Source organism: Eucyclogobius newberryi, unplaced genomic scaffold (assembly GCF_026437365.1).
Source record: "Eucyclogobius newberryi isolate DKJ021-1_F unplaced genomic scaffold, fEucNew1.0.hap1 SCAF_7, whole genome shotgun sequence".
In the NCBI taxonomy this organism is placed as follows: Eukaryota; Metazoa; Chordata; class Actinopteri; order Gobiiformes; family Gobiidae; genus Eucyclogobius; species Eucyclogobius newberryi.
Genome location: NW_027316389.1, coordinates 6167850 through 6192448, shown reverse-complemented (window position 1 = coordinate 6192448; position 24599 = coordinate 6167850). Strand labels below are relative to the sequence as shown.

At 43.9% G+C, this 24599-nt stretch overlaps 1 protein-coding gene across 1 annotated transcript in view; it reads right to left on the bottom strand.

The window, feature by feature from the left end:
* The window catches only part of LOC140349382 (plasma membrane calcium-transporting ATPase 1-like), a 56798-nt gene that overhangs the window by 14747 nt on the left and 17452 nt on the right, over positions 1-24599 (bottom strand). The window contains exons 3-10 of the mRNA XM_072435692.1: positions 14979-15176; positions 11710-11967; positions 6878-7003; positions 5136-5318; positions 3903-3923; positions 1770-1910; positions 1279-1493; positions 270-512 (exon numbers count right to left, since the gene is read on the bottom strand). Coding sequence (XP_072291793.1) covers positions 270-512; positions 1279-1493; positions 1770-1910; positions 3903-3923; positions 5136-5318; positions 6878-7003; positions 11710-11967; positions 14979-15176 — 1385 coding nt within the window. The remainder of the gene's footprint in view (positions 1-269; positions 513-1278; positions 1494-1769; positions 1911-3902; positions 3924-5135; positions 5319-6877; positions 7004-11709; positions 11968-14978; positions 15177-24599) is intronic.

The window sequence follows — 24599 nt, the reverse complement described above, 5'->3', positions numbered from 1 at the left end:
ATAATGCACGGATTCTGTATTTTCAAAGGATAGACTAGAAGCGTCAAAGGTTCAAATAATTTAAAATTGTCAAAGTTTTGTCACTGTAGATTTTCAAGCAAGAACAGCAACCAAAACCTTGACTTAAGTAAGAATATTGTTACTTCTGTACTTAAGTATGGTGTCAAAAACGACTCTGAAAAGTAAATGTAAGTATTACCCACCTCCGACATTATTCAGAGTACAAACTGGAGCTTTGACCCTGCTAAGTTCTAACTGTGCTGCTGTACCATGATCTTGGTGGTGTAGGCACAGTTGACCCCGATGCCCTTGATGAGGAGGTCCATGGTGCTTTGGGGGATGGCGTCAGGGGGCGGGACTCTCCGGTGGTACTGCCCCGCGATGTGGCACTGCACCACCGTCATGCGGTTCATGGTCAGCGTCCCGGTCTTGTCGGAGCAGATCGCCGTGGCGTTTCCCATCGTCTCGCAGGCGTCCAAGTGTCTCACCAGGTTGTTGTCCTTCATCATTTTCTGCGAATCAGAAAAAAGACTTTACGGACAATGTAAAAAAAAAAAAACATGACTATTGAAGTAGCATAAACAGTACGAGTAAGATGTTTCTATGTGGTACAGTATTAAAGCGTCATGTCGGAGTCAAAGGGTCATTTTGAACTGTGCATACTGCAATATGACATTAATTAAACTAGAGAATAATGAGTTATAATAATATTGTAAACAAATAAAATACCCACTTAACAAATAAAACATATACCGTATTTTCTGGACCATAAGTCGCACCTTTTTTCATAGTTTTGGCCCGGGTGCGACTTATACTTATATTTATACTGATACTCCGGAGTGACTTATATGTGATATTATTTGTTATTTTCACACTTACAACCGCATTTCATACTCCAGTGCGACTTATATATGTTTTTTTCATCTCTATTTTACATTGTTTGGCTGGTGCGACTTATAGTCCGGAAAATACGGTAAAATAACGATAAATTATCTTCTAGCTAAATTTAGTAATCAGTATCTTTTCGCTTTTAGTTGAATGTTTTATCTACATTATCCTTATTTTCAATATATAAATCCAACTATATATTATGTTTTTGTGAAGCACTTTGTGACTTCTGTCTGTGAAAGGTGCTATACAAATAAAATGTACTTACTTACTAAAAATAGATAATTTATATCTAGTCCAATCAATCCTTTCTAGAGAATCTTCTGCACATGACAAACTGTAACTCAGGGCGCCCCCTCAGGCCTACGGGAGGCGGAGCTGTGAGTTCACCTTGACGGAGTAGGCCAGCGAGATGGTGACCGCCAGAGGAAGCCCCTCGGGCACGGCCACCACCAGCACCGTCACTCCGATGATGAAGAACTTCACCAGGAACTGGATGTAGACGGGCACGCAGTCGCCGTTCCAGGGAACTTGCTGAATGGCAAACGTGTCGATGGCGAAGCGAACGATGAGGATGATGACCGTCAAGACCGACATGAAGAGACCTGAAGAACGGCAAAAGAACGACGCTCAGCTCGGCCTGGACGACTCACTCACTACAGGCTCAAGGGAGGTTTCCCATCACAGCAGTATAAGAAGTACAAAGGTGACACGTTGTAGTTATTAATCGTTACGTCTCCAACAAGCGCGGAGCTGGATCTGCGGGAGGTTCACAGCAGGAAACAGTAACTCTAGAAATACGACTCATTACTGATTCACCAGCATTATATACCCTGCACATATGAATAATCTCGACCTTTTTAAACCTGAACCGACAGTACCTGCTTTGCCGATCTGCACGGCCAGTCGGGTGAGCTTCCCCTGCAGCACAGACTTCTCCTTCTTGTGGGGGTTGGCTTTCTTCTCCGGTTCTCCGTCTTTGAGCGGCTGCATCTCCACCGGAGCGCCATCTTTCTGCTTGTCTGCACACCGGGCGAGACTCGTCATGCACTTTACTCACAGTTTAGCACATTTAAGCAATTTTAGCGGGAGAAAAATGACAACAAATCGTTTCGTTTTGCCAAAGCAATTAGGGTTAGGGTCTATGTGAGCCCGATAAATGAATAAATACGTTACTGTACTCAGGGTTAGGGTCAGGGTTAAGGGTTAGGTTTAGGGGTTAGGTTTAGGGGTTAGGGTTAGGTTTAGGGGTTAGGTTTAGGGTTTAGGGGTTAGGTTTAGGGGTTAGGTTTAGGGGTTAGGGTTAGGTTTAGGGGTTAGGTTTAGGGGTTAGGGTTTGGGTTGACCAGGCATGTAATTACAAACAACACTACATCAGACATACGGTCGGGCAGTTGCCTTTTTAAGACGTTGCCAGTGTATGATCGTGATGTGCAAGTGGGCCATTAGTGGTGTTCGGAGTGGCCGTTGGCATAGACCAGCAGGCTCAGTTCAGTCCAAGACAGGGCAGATGTGGCTACAGAAATAAGCCAAGTTTAGACTGACCCTTGCCACCAAGACATGTTTGCCAAGGAGCGTTGTGACACGGCTTTGACACGGCTTTGACACGGCTTTGACACGGCTTTGACAGTCACAGTGTGTCTCAAGAGTTCAGAGGCACAGGTCTGCGGCTGACACTCAGACATAACCCGTAATCTCTTAATATAATCTAAAATCGTACATACATTGAGCACATAATAAGGCCAATGAGGTATCAGTCCAGAAGGAATGTGTTTTTCTGTAGTAGTATCCTGTCACTCTGGGGCCTCGACATCTGGTAAGCGTTAGGAGAGGTCAAAGAGAGGTCAAACTAAGGCGGGTTTATGCCTTTTGTGACGGAGGTGGGTACGAGCTATAAAATCGACAGTAAAACTTGGATCAGGGTCACTCCAGGTCTGACCATAAAGGAGGTTCCAGGCAAATGTCGGCTTGTCTGTCGTATCGATGCCGTTTCTGTGAATAAACAGACGCTCGTGTCAAGCGAGTTCTTCTCCTGCCACACCAACCTTTGCAATTCCCAAAAACGTGTTCAGTCATTCTACGTTTAGGTGGTGTGAGACGCGGCTAAAGCGAGAGCAAACACAAAAGTGCTTCTGGTTTATCGTTAGCTTTATTGTTAATCGATTTGTTGTTTTGCATCGCTACGTCGCGTTGTTGTGTCTTTTTATGTCATGCATTGGGCGTGGCAGATGTTAGATGTGTTATCATTATTAAAAAAAAGCTTTAAATTGAATGCAAGTGAACAGGAAACAGCTGAAGCTATCGCGCCCTAGCGTCACTTCACTGTGAGACATGACTCATCTCGCTAAAGCTGGTTGAACAGTGTCTTTACGCGTAATGAAGCGATACAAAACACTGTTCTGTTCATGTCATCATCTACTCAGTCAAAAGAAAAGCAATGGTACTATACGTAAATGAAATTAGACGGTTGTAGAGTCATGTGCGTGCTGATCCTTGCTCAGTGACCAGGTTAGAAGTGTCCGGCGGCCGCAGTAGTGGACGAGGACGCAGCTGCCGAGCTTAAGGCCGATAATCTGCTTGTTCCTAATCGCCGTCGCCTGAGCCAGAGCCGCGGTCAGAGCACCTGCCGCTCACGCTCAGGTGACGCCGGCGGGAGCTCGTGGAAGACCGCGGTAAAAAGGACAAAGAAGTAAGTGTGGAGTAAAGTGTGAGAGCGACGACGTCATGAAGGTTCTCGTCTCTCAAGGCAAAAGGGAGAATTATGACGTAAATGAAGAGGCTAAACTATGCATTGTGAAGACAACAGTGAGACAAGGAGAGAAAGTCTAATGTCTAAATAGTCGATAAAGTGAGTGAAACAGATGCGCGGGTTTGTGTCGGGCCTAAACATACAGGAAATGGTTTGAGTCAGGTACATACAAAAGAACGAGCTAATATAAGCTCGTAGTCTGAAATATTAGAATCATTATGTTTACTTACGGTGCAAAAGAACTGTATCTGTGATTAAAGCTTACCTTTTTTAGACTCCTTTTTACCTGTGGATAAGAAGAACATTTGTAACACACGTCAGTAAACAAGGTGGAAAAAAACAATGTGTGCAAGTAAAGACAACAACACCTGGTGACACTTGTCAGGTAATCGACAGATTTTTAGTGTACCGTATATTCCGGATTATAGATTGCACCTTTTGTCATAGTTTTGGCCGGGGTGCGACTTATACTCCAGAGCAATTTATATGTGATATTATTTGTTATTTTCACACTGACAACCACAAGAGGGCGCTCTAGGCTCTAAGCAACGCAGAAGAAGAATCTGCACTTCTTCTTCCTCTGGAGTTTGTGGAGTTGTTTAGAAGTGACACAGAGGAAGAAGAATTGAATGGATTTAGTGATTTGGGGTAAAACTGATGCTTTGCTAAACTTGTTAGCATGTTCTTTATGCTATAGTTATCTGAATAACTGTTCATATGTTACGTTAACATACCAGACACTTACCACAGTTCTGTCTGTGCCTCATGTAGCTTAAGGTGTTAGCGTTAGCATACGTCACGTAGCTGAAGGTGTTAGCGTTAGCATACGTCATGTAGCTGAAGGTGTTAGCGTTAGCATACGTCATGTAGCTGAAGGTGTTAGCGTTAGCATACGTCATGTAGCTGAAGGTGTTAGCGTTAGCATACGTCATGTAGCTGAAGGTGTTAGCGTTAGCATACGTCATGTAGCTGAAGGTGTTAGCGTTAGCATACGTCATGTAGCTGAAGGTGTTAGCGTTAGTATACGTACACCTATTCACCATGTTCTCTCATCTGTTGTTATTTTAAACTGCATTTCAAAATGTTTTTGGTCTTGGATTTTACAAATAAATGTTTCTGTAGAAAATGACAGAAAGTGACACTCATTCCAGTCAAAGTATATGCAGAATTTACACAAAGAAACAACTTTTTTGACTCTCTAAACATTAATTCAACAAAATAAAGTTGCTCTCATGCATTGTTGAATTTTTTCAGTGTTTGCTGGGTAATTTCCTAGTGTGATGTCATCAATTACAAACAGGAAGTGAAATAATAAACCTAAAATGTGCTTTTCTTGGATAAAATTTTTACATTTTTTTTTTGCAAAATTCAAAATACATTTATCTTAACTGCATTTTAGTTCAACGAGTCGTTCGACCTGTAGGGGGCGCTTTAACATTGTCAACGTAAATCTTTTTGTCACTGTAGAAAGAGCAAATGTGATCAAAACTGCACTCACTCTTTTTGTCTTTTTTGCTCTTCTTCTTGTCGTCCTTCTTGCTCTTGTTGTTGTCGTTGTCGTCCTTTTCCGGTCCGTCCTCTTCGTCCTCGGCCCCGAGCAGCATAAAGATCATCCCGGTCTGAGAGTTCACGCCCACCGCCGTCACCACCATCTTCCCAGAGCCCTCCATCACGTGAGTACCTGAGGGGAACAAACGCAGCTTTAAACCAGAACAACTAATAACTCATAACGTGATGGACATTTAAACTACAAGCATGTGGAAATTATAGGTGTGGTCATGCTCTGTGCTCTGATTGGTCGACTAAAAAGGTGTGGTGTGGCAAGAGCTACCAAAAAAAAAGAATAAAGAGAAGTACTGGTAAATGGCATCATACTGTACGTGTAAAGGCAGTTCGTTTTTTTCAGCCTTTTCACAAACAAAATGTTTTTTGTCAATGATTTTGTGAACGTAAACTGTACAAGCTTTTTAAATTGCAGTTTAACATATAAAATAATCAGATATCTTCCTCCAAAGGCCAAACCACATTGTTACTGGCTGCGCACATCTGGATCAAAAACCCAAACTACATCATTGATAAATCTCGATCTCTCAAGCTTTCGATTGATTTCACAGGCCGGCTCTATCTGCATGAACATCAGACCAAACTATGGCCCGGGATGAACTGCAGCACGGTCCAATGTTCATATCGACTGAATTGGCCCAAATGATTATAAATAGTACTTTTTTCTGTAAATTGTAGTTTTTATTAATTTTTTTAAATAAATTGAGTTGTTAATATGATTTAATATGATTTAATATTAATTTAATATTTATTTATTTTACTTATTTTACTTATTGTATTTATTGTATTTTATTTATTTTATTTTATTTATTTTAGTCATTTTAGTTGTTTTAGTTGTTTTATTTATTTATTCTACTTGTATTTATTTATTTTAGTTTTTGTATTTTATTTATCTTACTTATTTTATTTATTCTGCTTGTATTTATTTAGATTTTATTGATTTTTATTGGTTTTAGTTATCATTATTATTTATCATTAAGTGAGTAAAAGAAGTACAAATAAGTCAGCAAAACAAAACAAAACAAAAATTTGAGAATTGGGTTTCTTATTCAAGCTCTAAAAGTGGGAAGAAGAACAACATAGTAATATCAAATTCAGTCTCAAATAGGACTGTATCAATCAAGAAATCAAGAAAAGCTCGTTAAATTCGTTAATGAAACAAAGAAAGTGGAGGTGGTAATGCCAAAAGATACGTATCAAAACTTAGATCCCGATTGCAATTTGAGTAGGACTTTGGTTAGATGCATCTCTCACTGTGGGCGTGGTTAAGCCGAGAGCTGCAGTAAATGGACACGCCCTGAATTATAATATAAGAGCAGCTTTTCACAGGAATCAGATCACAGTTAGATTTGTATCATGGACCGGCGATGACAACCGGGGCTGTCATCAGGAGGCTCCGCCCGGTGGGCAGGGCTTACTCAGAGAAGGATGAGTGTCCGAGTACTCCACAGTAATCCACAGATTGAGACTGACTCTTGGATGACAGGTGAAACGTCTTGTTTTCACTCCTGGACGAATGAGGTATTACACCGACCCTCGATACGCATTCTTTCATATTTTTTCCACATCGAGTATTGTTTTGAGTATAAACACTTGTCTACAAAGATGACTGTTACATCCGTTGTCCGACTCCGCCCCCTCCGCACGACCTTGTTTTGGAAGGAGTCTGTGACCGACCTGAGAGCATCATGGGGTCTTTTTCCGCGGTCTTCTTCACGTGGTCCGACTCGCCCGTCAATGAGCTCTCGTCGATCTTTAAGTCGTTTCCCTGGATCAGAATCCCGTCCGCGGGAAGCAGGTCGCCTGAACGCAGAGAATACCACATTATATCACATTTATGACCCTTTTAATGTGTTAATTTATTATGCGGAAACTTCTTGTGCGTTATTGACCAATGACCTGCTTAATCGTCTAATTTTCTAACTCTCTGTTTGGGCTTTGCAAAAATAAATGGAATTGAATGAAACAACAAGACAATGTGAACGATAGCGAATAAATAATGTAATTGTCATGTTGTTGCGACGTCAATAATAATGAATTATAACGGAATTAGGTTTTTTCACACAGTAGTCGTAGCGCTAGGGTTAAATTGTGAACCAACACAGAGACGACATCCTTTATAGAGTCAGTAGGAAATCTTATTAAATCATTTTGTTTTCATAATACAGCTTTACTTTAAGGCTTATTATTGTTTGTTTTATTTTATGAACACTAATGGCGCGGCGCGGCGGCTACGTGGTTAGCGCTACGTGGTACATTATCTATTAGCTGTAGCGGCAGAATCACAATCGGAAAAAGGTTTATTGCCATTCTCAGTGAAAAAAGCAAGAATCACACACTGGGAACTTTCCTCGATGAAAAGGCGCAACATGACACAACAATACAGTAGCAAAATATCAATAAAAATAATAATAATAAGCATTGGGTTAACTGAATGGGATTAAAAATGAACTTATACTAAATACTGTGACTGATTATATATCCATACAATTTACCGTTTACGTCCCCCATCAACCCAAAACATGCACAGCAGGTAAAAACCCCGCTCAGGTATTAGCTAACTCTGGAGGCGGGTCATCGCTCCAGACAGGTTTAGCCCCAGCGCCAGGGCCGGCCCAGCCTATAAGCGAACTAAGCAGCCGCGTAGGGCCCCGAGGCGTTAATAGGGCCCCCAATCTGGCAACCCGTCTTATGCGAAGTGCAAGCGCAGCGGGCGCCACTAGTGTAGTAGCGCTGCTGGCGCGGCAGCGCACACAGCGGTAACACATAACACACAAACCACATTTATTTGTAATGACAATCTGGCAACCGAGACACCAAACCTGCGCTGATTGGGCAACTTCATTGTGCGCGAGGAGCTCGAGAGCAAAACATAAACACAACACAACGTGGTCCCTGCGTGGTCCTCATGTCCAGAGGAATATATCTCCTGGTGCCGAAAAACGAAAGAAGAAACTTCTTGACGATGTAAAGAAACTGCAAACTCAACAACACTCTCCAGGTATTGAACTTCTCTTACAAAGAGACGGTTAATGCTGCTGTTTGAAACAACACGATTCTGTCACGTTAGTTCGCTCAGGCTGGAGGAGACAAGAGCTCTGCCCCGCGCACAATATGTGTCTGAATGAAAGATAATAAGTTTAACATTTACACCAGCCCCGTAGTGTCAGCTGCAGGTGAGGCCGGTGAGGGGCCTCTATGGCCCGGGTCACTAAGAGGCGGAAATCCGGTCCGGACGAGCGCCGTCTCGTCCAGAACCTCTGACGTGAGACTTTAGAGTGAACAGTGTGCGGCCCCTGTCTCGGGCCCCTGTCTCGGGCCCCTGTCCCGGGCCCCTGTCCCGGGCCCCTGTGCAGCCTCAGTTAGAGATGAGCGGTTTGAGTTTGCGTCCCTCTCTCTCACATCACCATGTGTGAGATCAATCGTGACTCGTGATGTCTGTTTTACTTTGACTTCTTAAAGTGCAATAAGAGGAACGTAAAGGTTTATGCGTGTAAGGTCCATCAGCCAATCACATCGCAGCATTGTTTCACGCAGGAGTCCAGTGTGTGATGTTCTGATCAGAACAAACATTTATATTGTAATTCACTTTTAATAGAGCAATAAAACATTTCAATTTATTTAAAAAGCATCATTAGACTATTTGTTATAAATTATAATAAATTGATAGTGAAACATAACCAGACACATTAAAATTACATCTGTTATAGAATAATACTATATATTTTTATATAAAAGTGGCAAAGTTGCAGAAACACAGTCGCTTCACTATAGCTAGATTTGGACCTTCACTTCTCGTTCTGTTCATTCTCTGGGAATTAACATTTTTGCTCTGTGTAGCTTTATGAGTGTTATCAAGCAATGCTTATGCCATGTTTAATTTAATATAACTTGTTTTGTCACTTTAGCAAGAAGGAACAGTTGGGAGCTGTAAAAGATAAATTAGTAAGGATAACTATTACTTTTACATTTTCAGTTAAAATGAATCAATTTGACCATAATTATTTTTCAGAGCCAATATTGTATTGAGTAATTAAGTACACTAATGTATTAATAACTGGCTTTAGTCACTTTCTCCTGACACAGTTTCATCACATCATCATTTTATAGCATTACAACCTCAACATTTTACTCTTACTTTAGCCGGCTGGACCACATTAAAATGCAACAGAAGACACAAAAAAGGTCTGAAAATCTCTGGCCCCCAGACCCCCCCTGTTCATTAATTTAAACTAATGTGCTAATGTGGCTGTAGACCCTTAACGCCCACAAATACGCCCAAAAACATATCTGGGACGTGTGTTATTTGTACAGGGAGTAGAGGTGATGTCAGCGGAATACCAAGTTGCATTGTGGGATTTAAGTTATCAATATTTGAGCTTGTGAGGCGCTGAGAATAAACTAACTGGCAAGCGGACGCCCTGGAGTTTTGGTGCGCTTTATTAGCGTTGAAGAAAGTTCCCATATGTGAATTGTTCACTGACAATGGCAAAAAAACTGATTCTGATGACGTGGTGAGGGGCCCCCAAATATGTTTTCGCTTAGGGCCCCCTGAAGGCTTGGGCCGGCCCTGCCCAGCGCCACTGGTTGAAAGGGGTAATAAAGCCTAACCTTAACCTTAAAGTGCAAATTTTGACTTTATTTGGTGTAATTATACCTGTCGTACATATAAATTATAGTTTTACACCAATCAAGCAGGTATTTGTGGAGAAAATGTTAGGAAAATCTGTGGGAAATGACAGGAAGTGACATCACACCAGGGACATTCATTCCAGTCAAAGTTTATGCCGAATTTACATAAAGAAACATTTTTTTGACTCTCTAAACATTAATTAAACAAAATAAAGTCACTTCCATATTTTTGTATTTGTCAAATTAAAAAAAATATTGACATTAGATGAGTTTTTGCTCAGTGGTTGCTGGGTGATTTCCTACTGTGATGTCATCAATTACAAACAGGAAGTGACAATATAAACCTAAAAAAATTGCTATTCTGTGATAACATTTTTGTGATTTTTATCAAAATTCAAAATCTGTTTATCCTATTAACTGCATTTTGGTTCAATGAGTTCTCCGACCTGTAGGGGGCACTTTAACTGCTCTGGAGCTAATCATGGAAAAAATGGATGACACAAACCGATGGTTAAGGACCGGACGGACGTTACTACCAACTTGATCATACTTTTTACGATATATATACGTTAACCCTTCTTTCCTTTGGGTACCACCTCGTTACCCGCTAATTACCTGCTAGACACCTGTGACTGATATGTTTAGTGGCACACTCCAAAAAAACAAAACACTGCACATGTGCATATTTTTAAAGGGAGACACCACAGACAAAACTACATCGGTGTAAAAGGTCTACACACTTACGTTAAAATGCATGGTTTTTCCACCTCTAATGTGACCCATGAGCTGTATTTTTTTTGTTTAATCCTTTGGGGAGGGAGTAGTAAAAATCAAAAAATGGAATAATAGGTCTGTATCCTTTTTTCCAACGGAAGCAATTTCCGACCTTATTATTTATATATGAAAACGTGCAATAAATCTTTACAGGTAAACTACAAAAGAGTAACAATAACTCTATAAATGTAATGTCACCTGCAGTTTCTCGCCTTGAATAAGTTCTGTAAATACAGCGGGGCCCATAGATAAAAAATAAAAGTGTCCCAAACGTCTAAATGCTCTTCAGTAATTCACATACCCAGTTATATTTATACATTTGCACAATTACATTTAGTTTAGTCTGAGTGACAATACAACAGGATTTTAACATTTGTGTTTCCCACAGCTCTCTCTACAATATACACATTTTTAAAGTATATACCAGGTCTGTACAACTTTATGTCTGGATCTGGGTCACGGAACATCTTCCAAATATTAAAAATGATCATTATTTAATCTTGTTCATTGGTTTAGTCCTCGTTTAATTTTGCTTTTGCTCTGATTTGGTCCTGAATTAGAGTTGATTTAATTCAGTGTTAGTTCTGGTTTACTTTTGGTTTTAGTCCTAGTTTAATTCGGCAATAGTCTTGGTTTAGTCCTTTAGTAATTCTGTAGTAATGGGTATGATTCTAGTGCTTTAAAGCGCCCCCTACAGGTCGTACGACTCATTGAACTAAAATGCAGTTAAGATAAATAGATTTTGAATTTTGCACAAAAAATAAAGATCAAAATGTTCAATGATCAAATTTTTTAGGTTTATAATTTCACTTCCCGTTTGTAATCGATGACATCACACTAGGAAATTACCCAGCAAACACTGGGCCAAAATAATTTATGTCACAATTTATTTATTTATCTTATTCAACAAATTAAAATATGAGAGTGACTTTATTTTGTTGAATTCATGTTTAGAGAGTCAAAAAAGTTGTTACTTTTGTGCAAACTCTGCATAAACTTTGACTGTAAAGAGTGTCCCTGGTGTGATGTCACTTCCTGTCACAGTCTACAGATTTTCAGAGTAAAATGAGTTGTATGTTTGATAATGTGCAGCGACGCCTCACCGTATTTGACCTGTAAGATGTCCCCGACCACGATCTCGGACGTTTTGATCTGCGTGACCTGCGCGGCTCGGACCACGGTGAACTTCTGCTCCTGCTCGATGCGGCTCTGGAGGCCCCTGAACTGCTTCTCTTTGCTCCAGTCGTTGAAGGCGGTCACCAGCACAACGCACACCACTGACAGCAAGATGGCCGCGCCCTCGATCCAGCCGGCCTCCGACTCGGTCTCGTCCTCCACGCCGCCCGCCGCTTTGCCACAACCTCACAGCACAGCACGAGTTTATTACACGTATCTACGGCAATCGTTTAGTAATATCCAGTGTATGCTTTTAGTTAAGGTTGTCAATGTCAGTTAAGAATAGTCACTACTGTTGTTGATCAGCTTTTCTTTTTTTCTTCACAAAAGCATGTTGATTCTGGAGTTGCGATTTATACTCCAGTGCGACTTATATATGATATTATTTTCACACTATCATATCATTTTATTCGTTATTTTCACACTGACGACCACAAGAGGGCGCTCTAGGCTCTAAGCGACGCAGAAGAAGAATCTGCACTTCCTCTTCCTCTGGAGTTTGTGGAGTTGTTTAGAAGTGACACAGAGGAAGAAGAATTCAATGGATTTAGTGATTTGGGGTAAAACTGATGCTTTGCTAAACTTGTTAGCATGTTCTTTATGCTATAGTTATCTGAATAACTGTTCATATGTTACGTTAACATACCAGACACTTACCGCAGTTCTGTCTGTGCCTCATGTAGCTGAAGGTGTTAGCGTTAGCATACGTCATGTAGCTGAAGGTGTTAGCGTTAGCATACGTCATGTAGCTGAAGGTGTTAGCGTTAGCATACGTCATGTAGCTGAAGGTGTTAGCGTTAGCATACGTCATGTAGCTGAAGGTGTTAGCGTTAGCATACGTACACCTATTCACCATGTTCTCTCATCTGTTATTATTTTAAACTGCATTTCAAGATTAAATATCTGTTCTTGGTCTTGGATTTTATCAATTGAATTTCCCCAAAAAATGTGACTTATACTCCAGTGCAACTTATATATTTTTTTTTCTCCAATTTTATGCATTTTTTGGATGCCGCGACTCATAGTCCGGAAAGTACGCTAATCATTTTTTTGTCTAATGGCAATGTTTCAAAGTAAAGAAAATGAGCCTGGAACTGATTTTTATTTAATTTTTAAAAAGAAAAAAAAAATGGATGAATGTGAGTTAAAAAGATTATTAATAATATCGCCGAGCCGTGACTCTTTGAATAAAAATGTGGATAACTTTTGATGGTCCACCCCTGAAGATGAGTCTCACCAAATTTCAAGTTAATAGGGCTAACGCCCTGGGAGGAGTTTGTGAAAGTCTAAAGTGTAAACATATTCTGGCGATTTCCCCATTGGAATAACATGGAAGGTTTCGGTCATCGTTACCGCAACGCCATAACAATATTATGACATGGGTCTCATTGACTTTTTTGATGGGGATGCTAAAAATTGAGTTGTGTGTCAAATTTCATAAAATTTCGCAAAACTAAACATTTAACCTCCATATAAAATCTGTAGGGGGCGCTGTGGTGCCAAATTTATTTATTTCACTTCAAGTACGTTTAGCGCAAAGAGTTTAACAACTGATTCTAATTTGACGCAATTCGGACTTTATCTGCGCAAACGGCAGAAATGTTAAATTTGGGAGATTTCTGAAATTCTAGCTACAGTTTGCGGCTTCGCCGCACAGAGACCGTGAGAGGTATCAATGTAATTTGAATAACTTTTGATGTCCCACTTCTCAGTACCATTTTCACCAAATTTCAGCTTTTTAGGGCCAACGCCCGGGGAGGAGTTTGTAAAAGTAAGACGTTTGGAAAAACTCCCAAGTCATAATTAGCCATTTTTGAAGCAATATGGCCAACATTTGGTTGGGCGGACGGTGTTGCCGTAATATTATTTTTTACTTCTCTTGTCACCATCTACCTCTGCGCCAAATTTCATGATTCTACGATCAGATTTTTTTTGGGTCATTTTCTATCTTAATGCATTTTTGGTATATTTGGGGGCGCTGACACGCCAATTTTTTAAATTTTAGAAAAGGGAAATAGCCAGAATGTAGAGAGGCACGATTTTTAGAGGTGTGTAAAGAAGAAGAAGAAGAAGAGAAAACAATGTTTCCCATTTTTCAAATATCACAAACTATACATTTTCCTCATGGTGTGGGTCCCTGGTCACTGACGGGTACTTTCGATAATTTTGAGTGGGCTCCGTCCACTTTGTGTTTTTGGCCCTCTATACAGTAATAATGTTCAATTTTTGCATTACATGCTTATATGCACGGAACATGCAAGAGATGGGGAACGTATTCATGAGCTACTTAGCGCAAATGAGTGCTTTATATGTAAAGTGCTCGTTTAGTGTGCACTTTTGCACGGGCTTCGCCCGTTTACAACGGTAATGTTCCATTTTCCTACAACTAATTAGTATGCACGGGGCGTGCATGAGTGAAGGAGTGCGTTAATGAGTGTTTGGAAGTGGGCGAGCGCTTTGCGCGTGATTTTGTGCGCACTATGTGCGCACTTTCGCAGCCGTGCTTCGCACGGCCTTACGAGACTAATAGGCCTCTCGCCAGCTTGTGGCGCTCCGGCCTAATTAGGAAAAACAAACAGATGTAATTAATTAGAGCTACAACCACCATTACAATTACTTTTTTATGCACAACCCTTACAGTTTGCTTACAATTATATAGTGGCTCAAAGGTTATAATAAATTAATCCCTTATATTTATTTGGAAGAACTTCTAGGATCACGCCATGCTAACTATACTTTACTCTTACTTTTTTAATATTAAAGGTAATGGTTACTCCTATTTTTATTATTTTTTTATTTTATTTAGTTTATTTCAAGTATTTAATTAAATGTATTAAATGTATTTAATTTTATTTAATTTTATTTAATTTTATTCAATTTTATTCAATTTTATTCAATTTTATTTTATTTATTTTATTTATTTTATTTATTTTATTTATTTTATTTATTTTATTTATTTTATTTATTTTATTTATTTATTTTATCCTATTGTATTCTTATTTTCATCCTATGGCAGATTTTATTGTTTTTCCTTTTATTTTATATAGGTTATTTTATCATCACCGAATCACCAAAGCGTTTAAACAGTAATCAAAACACATTGTAAAAAGACTCGAACGTTTCATCCAGTTGTTTTTCACTAAATACGTTTACATTAACTGAAACGACCATTTTAATTAAGCGAAGGGGAACTTACTCTGTCGCTCGGCTGCCGGCGGCTGGTAGAACGAAAGGGCGAGCGAGATGACCGCCGCCACCTCCAGGATGATGAGCGTCACGTCCTGCAGCGCCTCCCACACTAACTGCAAGAACGTTTTGGGTTTCTTCGGCGGTATCATGTTCGGGCCATACTCCCGTTTCCGCCGCTCGATGTCGTCGACGGTTCCGTCCAAACCTGGGGATTAGCGTTTTCGCCGCGTTAACGTTCACGCTCGGCCCTTGTTCGAGCACAGTTTACTCTGCATGTCGGTTTAGTCCTGTTTTTAGTCCCCCCAAAATCACTTTTAATATAATATGTATCACTAAACATGCAGAAAATAGAGATATTCCATTGTTGCACTATTGCCCGGATATTAGCATCAATATGGAAGTGTATGAGAAAAGCTAGTGCTACTAATATACAATTCAACTTTTGTAAGCTGAGAACAAAGAACTGTTGCTGTAAAATAACACATAATATTCTTCACTTGTAGGCCTATCATATCCCACAGTTTGATAGGCCTAAAGTTTATTTAGCATCTATTTGAGTGATATTTTATGATGATACTGTATTAGCGTTAGCGTTCACGTCGCTATCACAGAGCATCAGAGGCAATAGTAGCTCTTCCTCAGCCTTAAACTAACTTAGAGGAAGTAAACCTGTCTAAACTGATCAAGTCACGTCTGAAAATGCATTTATCATGGGTCTTGAGTGCATTTGTCACACATTTATTTCCATTAATACCGACTCGACTTTGGCGCATTTCCATTCAGTTCTACCTCCTCAGACCAGGTACTTTTTTAGTTCCCTCTTCGAGCCGAGCGGGGCCTAAACGTGACGTCCACAGAGCGTCTGATGGTGCAGATAGCATCAGCTGTTTCCTGTTTAGAGTAAAGTCTCTCGCTTTGATATGGCGCGCTGCACTTCTAGTTTAGATACACGTCCATACTGTGTTTATACTTTTTGAACTGTAGTGCAGTGCGGAAGATAAAAGGTTTTCATGCACAGAAAGTTGACAATAAACTGCACAGGAAGTGAGTTGACTGTATAATCTGCAGCAGCTTCTTCCAGCGTGGATTATAAACTCACATGAAGATCTACTTTCGGTCAATGTTTTATTTGGCTTCAAACTGGATTAATATTGCTGTTTTGTGGACTGGGCCTCAGTAAACTGTGGAGGAAAATACAATAAGGACTTGTATGGGAACGCTGTAGTTTAACTTTTTTTTTTGGAGTACTGTAAATATTTATTTGTCCTGGTTTCCTGTTCTCCTCTGGGTCAGTGATTCCCTCTGCTTCACCAGGTGGAATGGAAATGCAGCCAGGGCTGAGCGGGACCAGCTCAGAGCCGAGCCGGGTCTCACGGAAAAGGGCAATAATGTCTAAAATGGTCTTAACATTGTCCTTTCTGTTGTTTTTCCGTAGAAGTTCAAACTCGGCTTTGTCAGACTGAAATAAGCTTCTGTTTTAATGAAACACGCTCCCGTGTCTGTGATGGGACGGCGGGGTTAACACTTTCCTATACCGTGGACAGGTATCAGTGCCTTTCAATCAATCACGTCGGTATCGGCCAATATTGACACCAATGCGGCCTTCTGAACTAACCAGAAGACAAGGTCAGACGGAGATTGTAAATTGTGTTTTTCAGCGAGGAAATGTTGGCACAGACACAAAACTGGACCTCCCATCCCCCGTTCTTTGCATTTCTTTGTACTTTGGCTACACTTTGGGCCGTGTATGTACGATCGGGACATGTACGTACGATCGGGACGTGTACATACAATCGGGACATGTACGTACGATCGGGACATGTACGTACGATCGGGACGTGTACATACGATCGGGACATGTACGTACGATCGGGACGTGTACATACGATCGGGACATGTACGTACGATCGGGACGTGTACATACGATCGGGACATGCACGTACGACCGGGACGTGTACGTACGATCGAGACATGTACGTACGATCGGGACGCGTACGTACGATCGGGACATGTACGTACGATCGGGACGCGTACGTACGATCGGGACATGTACGTACGATCGGGTCGCCTACGTACGATCGGGTCGCCTACGTACGATCGGGTCGCCTACGTACGATCGGCTCGCCTACGTACGATCGGGACGGGACGTGTACGTACAATCGTGACGGGACGCGTGCGTACGATCTGGACGCGTGTACGATCTGGACGCGTGTGTACGATCTGGACGCGTACGTACAATCGTGACGCGTACGTACAATCGGGCCGCGTGCGTACGATTGTGATGCGTACGTACGATCTGGACGCGTGCGTACGATCGGGACGCGTACGTACGATCGTGACGGGACGTGTGCGTGCGATCGGGACGGGACGCGTGCGTACGATGGTGACGCGTGCGTACGATCGGGACGCGTGCGTACGATGGTGACGCGTGCGTACGATCGTGACGCGTGCTTACGATCGGGATGCGTACGATCGTGACGCGTGCGTACGATCGGGACGCGTGCGTACGATCGGGACGCGTGCGTACGATCGTGACGCGTACGTTCGATCGGGACGCGTACGTACGATCGGGCCGCGTACGTACGATCGGGACACGTGCGTACGATCGTGATGCGTGCGTACGATCGGGACGCGTACGTAAGAACGGGACGCGTAAGTACGCTCGGGACGCGTACGTACGATCGGGACGCGTACGTACGATCGGGACGCGTACGTACGATCGGGACGCGTACGTACGATAGGGACGGGACGTGTACGAGCAATCGGGACGGGACGTGTACGTGCGATCGGGACGGGCCGCGTACGTGCAATCGTGACGCGTGCGTACGATCGTGACGCGTGCGTACGTTCGTGACACGTACGTACGTTCGGGACGCGTACGTACGATCGGGACGCGTACGTACAATCGGGACGTGTACGTGCGATCGGGATGGGACGCGTACGTGCGATCGGGACGCGTACGTACGATCGGGCCGTGTACGTACAATCGGGACGCGTGCGTACGATCGTGACGCGTGCGTACGATCGTGACGCGTACGTACGATCGGGACGCGTGCGTACGATCGGGACGCGTACGTACGATCGGGACGCGTACGTACGATCGGGACGCGTACGTACGATAGGGACGGGACGTGTACGTGCAATCGGGACGGGACGTGTACGTGCGATCGGGACGGGACGCGTACGTGCAATCGTGACGCGTGCGTACGATCGGGACGCGTACGTACGATCGGGACGCGTACGTACGATCGGGACGCGTACGTACGATCGGGACGCGTACGTACGATCGGGCCGCGTACGTACAATTGGGACGTGTACGTGCGATCGGGATGGGACGCGTACGTGCGATCGGGATGCGTACGTACGATCGGGCCGTGTACGTACAATCGGGACGCGTGCGTACGATCGTGATGCGTGCGTACGATCGTGACGCGTACGTAAGATCGGGACGCGTGCGTACGATCGGGACGCGTACGTACGATCGGGACGCGTACGTACGATCGGGACGCGTACGTACGATAGGGACGGGACGTGTACGTGCAATCGGGACGGGACGTGTACGTGCGATCGGGACGGGACGCGTACGTGCAATCGTGACGCGTGCGTACGATCGTGACGCGTGCGTACGATCGTGACGCGTGCGTACGATTGTGACGCGTACGTACGTTCGGGACGCGTACGTACGATCGGGACGCGTACGTACAATCGGGACGTGTACGTGCGATCGGGATGGGACGCGTACGTGCGATCGGGACGCGTACGTGCGATCGGGACGCGTACGTACGATCGGGCCGTGTACGTACAATCGGGACGCGTGCGTACGATCGTGACGCGTACGTACGATCGGGACGCGTGCGTACAATCGGGACGCGTACGTACGATCGGGACGCGTACGTACGATCGGGACGCGTACGTACGATAGGGACGGGACGTGTACGTGCAATCAGGACGGGACGTGTACGTGCGATCGGGACGGGACGCGTACGTGCAATCGTGACGCGTGCGTACGATCGTGACGTGTGCGTACGATCGTGACGCGTACGTACGTTCGGGACGCGTACGTACGATCGGGACGCGTACGTACAATCGGGACGTGTACGTGCGATCGGGATGGGACGCGTACGTGCGATCGGGACGCGTACGTACGATCGGGCCGTGTACGTACAATCGGGACGCGTGCGTACGATCGTGATGCGTGCGTACGATCGTGACGCGTACGTACGATCGGGACGCGTGCGTACGATCGGGACGCGTACGTACGATCGGGACGCGTACGTACGATCGGGACGCGTACGTACGATCGGGACGCGTACGTACGATCGGGACGCGTACGTACGATAGGGACGGGACGTGTACGTGCAATCGAGACGGGACGTGTACGTGCGATCGGGACGCGTACGTGCAATCGTGACGCGTGCGTACGATCGTGACGCGTGCGTACGATCGTGACGCGTACGTACGTTCGGGACGCGTACGTACGTTCGGGACGCGTACGTTCGATCGGGACGCGTACGTACGTTCGGGACGCGTACGTTCGATCGGGACGCGTACGTACACTCGAGATGTGTCACGGGGTTCATGGATGCGCCTGAGACGGAGTCGTGCGGCGCCGACATCGTGCGAGGGACCTTCAGCTCGTTTCAAGCTGCTGCTGACATTTCCCTGCTCGGTGTCAGCAGGGGGCGGTAAACTGGAGACGCTGTTTACCGAGCGCACACAACATGGACAGAGAAGATGAATAAATGATAAGTTCACCGAGGCCATGGGTTCAAGACGAGGACGAGGACGAGGACGTTTCTGTTTCAGAGTTTTCATTCATTTATGTTAGTATTAATCCTTATATTACAAATATTGTTTTTGTTTGATGAGAAAACACAATTATTCCGGAATTCTTCTACCGGTATTTTTCCTTCTGGCATGAAAAATATACAAACTCCACAAGTATCTTTAACTGCAAGTCTTGACTCCTGTTTCTATGAGAGGCATGCATCTAACAGCAGGAGGAAAGTAACTAATTACAAATACTAAAGTTACTGTTATTGCTTTGCTTTGCCTACTTTTTTGTGCTAAAACCTTTTCCAGACAACCACACGGCTCTCGCTCATGTAAATACGCAGATTGTGGTTTAAAACGACGCAATTCAGTTTTAAATTGTAACTTTTTTTATTTTTTTTATCATTTATACAGGGAAACATTGGTGCCCTGGCAGATGCAAACTACAAAACCAAAACAAAGAAAGAACACATCCTGATGAATTGCAAATAAAACCTCCAATAAAACAATCAAAATTAACAAATAAAAACACACAAATACCAAGAGTACTGATTCTGTGTGTACATGAATCAAGTTTTGTATCAAAGACTGATCTAAAATGCAGTATTTTTACTTTTACTTAAGTACAAAATTGGCAGCAGTACTTTAGAACATAGCAGTAGTAGTTTAGAAGATTTTTGACTACCGTGTTTTCTGGACTATAAGACGCATATTTTTACATCATTTGGCCGGGTTGCGATTTATACTCCAGAGCGACTTATATGTGATATTATTTGTTATTTTCACATTGACAACCACAAGAGGGGCCTCTAGGCTCTAAGCGACGCAGAAGAAGAATCTGCACTTCCTCTTCCTCTGGAGTTTGTGGAGTTGTTTAGAAGTGACACAGAGGAAGAAGAATTCAATGGATTTAGTGATTATTATGCATTTTTTGGCAGGATCGATTTATAATCCGGAAGCTACAGTATATAACTTTTTCCGTTCTTTCCACCGTTCGTTTACTCATAATTCAAGATGGACCCTCAACACTTCAGAGTAGTTGCTGCAAGTGCATTTTGGTTTGAGCAAAAATCCAGAGAATTACCTCAGAACATGTCACATTTGCTGCCCTTGTCAAACCAGGAAGTAAAAATGTAAACTTCACCAAACCCTCAAACCAGTGAACTTAGACGTTTAATCTGTCATATACACTTTATACTTGTTTTTAGTGCATATTAAAATAATGCTAATAGAATGTTCTATTATGAATTATGACTCATGTAGTGGGTTTTATGCAGGTCAAACGCACTTCCCAAAGAGAGAGGGACTATTGCTGGAATGTGTGGCTCCTCTGGGCACGGGTGACTTTAGAGCAGAGCAGTTCTAAAGCCTGAAGAAGTCACACCTCAGACCCACTATATTTACTATATCACTATATTTAGAGCTCTGTCCTCTCCACGGGCAACTTCTGCCCTCATCGAGGGGCACAACGTCCAATTTCTGCTGGAGATCGGACATGGACAGGGAACACTAGCATTTAGGCTCATAGCGCACGCAAACAGCATTCATGCCCATAGCACACGCAAACAGCATTCATGCCCATAGCGCACGCAAACAGCATTCATGCCCATAGCGCACGCAAACAGCATTCAGGACCATAGCACACGCAAACAGCATTCATGCCCATAGCACACGCAAACAGCATTCATGCCCATAGCGCACGCAAACAGCATTCATGCCCATAGCGCACGCAAACAGCATTCAGGACCATAGCACACGCAAACAGCATTCATGCCCATAGCACACGCAAACAGCATTCATGCCCATAGCGCACGCAAACAGCATTCATGCCCATAGCGCACGCAAACAGCATTCAGGACCATAGCACACGCAAACAGAATTGAGGCCCATAGCACACATAAACAACATTCAGGCCCATAGCACAATGCAAAAAACATTCATGCCCATAGCGCACGCAAACAGCATTCATGCCCATAGCACACGCTAACAGCATTCATGCCCATAGCACACATAAACAACATTCAGGCCCATAGCACACGCAAACAGCATTCATGCCCATAGCACACATAAACAACATCCAGGCCCATAGCACACACAAACAGCATTCATGCCCATAGCACACGCAAACAGAATTAAGGCCCATAGCACAGATAAACAACATTCAGGCCCATAGCACACGCAAACAGAATTAAGGCCCATAGCACACATAAACAACATTCAGGCCCATAGCACACGCAAACAGCATTCATGCCCATAGCACATGCAAACAGAATTAAGGCCCATAGCACACATAAACAACATTCAGGCCCATAGCACATGCAAACAACATTCATGCCCATAGCGCACGCAAACAGCATTCATGCCCATAGCACACGCAAACAGCATTCAGGCCCATAGCACACGCAAACAACATTCAGGACCATAGCACACGCAAACAACATTCAGGCCCATAGCACACGCAAACAGCATTCATGCCCATAGCACACGCAAACAACATTCAGGCTCATAGCACACGCTAACAGCATTAAGGCCCATAGCACAAACAAACAGCATTCAGGACCATAGCACACGCAAACAGCATTCATGCCCATAGCACAAGCAAACAGCATTCATGCCCATAGCACACGCAAACAGCATTCAGGACCATAGCATACGCAAACAACATTCAGGACCATAGCACGCGCAAACAACATTCAGGCCCATAGCACGCGCAAACAACATTCAGGCCCATAGCACACGCAAACAACATTCAGGCCCATAGCACACGCAAACAGCATTAAGGCCCATAGCACAAACAAACAGCATTCAAGCCCATAGCACACGCAAACAGCATTCAGGCCCATAGCACACGCAAACAGCATTCAGGCCCATAGCACACGCAAACAGCATTCAGGCCCATAGCACACGCAAACAGCATTCAAGCCCATAGCACACGCAAACAACATTCAGGCCCATAGCACACGCAAACAGCATTCAGGCCCATAGCACACGCAAACAGCATTCAGGACCATAGCACACGCAAAAAGCATTCAGGCCCATAGCACACGCAAACAGCATTCAGGCCCATAGCACACGCAAACAGCATTCAGGCCCATTGCACAGGCAAACAGCATTCAGGCCCATAGCACACGCAAACAGAATTAAGGCCCATTGCACAGGCAAACGGCATTCAGACCCATAGCACACGCAAACAACATTCAGGACCATAGCACACGCAAACAGCATTCAGGCCCATAGCACACGCAAACAGCATTCAGGCCCATAGCACACGCAAACAACATTCAGGCCCATAGCACACTTAAACAACATTCAGGACCATAGCACATGATAACAACATTCAGGCCCATAGCACACGCAAACAGCATTCATGCCCATAGCACACATAAAAAACATTCAGGCCCATAGCACACGCAAACAGCATTCATGCCCATAGCACACATAAACAACATTCAGGCCCATAGCACACGCAAACAGAATTAAGGCCCATAGCACACATAAACAACATTCAGGCCCATAGCGCACGCAAACAGCATTCATGCCCATAGCACACGCAAACAGCATTCATGCCCATAGCACACGCAAACAGAATTAAGGCCCATAGCACACATAAACAACATTCAGGCCCATAGCACACGCAAACAGAATTAAGGCCCATAGCACACCTAAACAACATTCAGGCCCATAGCACACGCAAACAACATTCATGCCCATAGCGCACGCAAACAGCATTCATGCCCATAGCACACGCAAACAGCATTCATGCCCATAGCACACGCAAACAGCATTCAGGCCCATAGCACACGCAAAGAACATTCAGGACCATAGCACACGCAAACAACATTCAGGCCCATAGCACACGCAAACAGCATTCATGCCCATAGCACACGCAAACAACATTCAGGCCCATAGCACACGCAAACAGCATTAAGGCCCATAGCACAAACAAACAGCATTCAGGACCTTAGCACACGCAAACAGCATTCATGCCCATAGCACACGCAAACAGCATTCATGCCCATAGCACACGCAAACAGCATTCAGGACCATAGCACACGCAAACAACATTCAGGACCATAGCACACGCAAACAACATTCAGGCCCATAGCACACGCAAACAGCATTCATGCCCATAGCACACACAAACAGAATTCAGGCCCATTGCACAAACAAACAGCATTCAGGACCATAGCACACGCAAACAGCATTCAGGCACATAGCACACGCAAACAGCATTCAAGCCCATAGCACACGCAAACAACATTCAGGCCCATAGCACACGCAAACAGCATTCAGGCCCATAGCACTAGCAAACAGCATTCAGGACCATAGCACACGCAAACAGCATTCAGGCCCATAGCACACGCAAACAGCATTCAGGCCCATAGCACACGCAAACAGCATTCAAGCCCATAGCACACGCGAACAACATTCAGGCCCATAGCACACGCAAACAGCATTCAGGCCCATAGCACACGCAAACAGCATTCAGGACCATAGCACACGCAAAAAGCATTCAGGCCCATAGCACACGCAAACAGCATTCAGGCCCATAGCACACGCAAACAGCATTCAGGCCCATTGCACAGGCAAACAGCATTCAGGCCCATAGCACACGCAAACAGCATTCAGGCCCATAGCACATGCAAACAACATTCAGGCCCATAGCACACTTAAAAAACATTCAGGACCATAGCACATGATAACAACATTCAGGCCCATAGCACACGCAAACAGCATTCATGCCCATAGCACACGCAAACAGCATTCAGGACCAAAGCACACGCAAACAGCATTCAAGCCCATAGCACACGCAAACAACATTCAGGCCCATAGGACACGCAAACAACATTCAGGC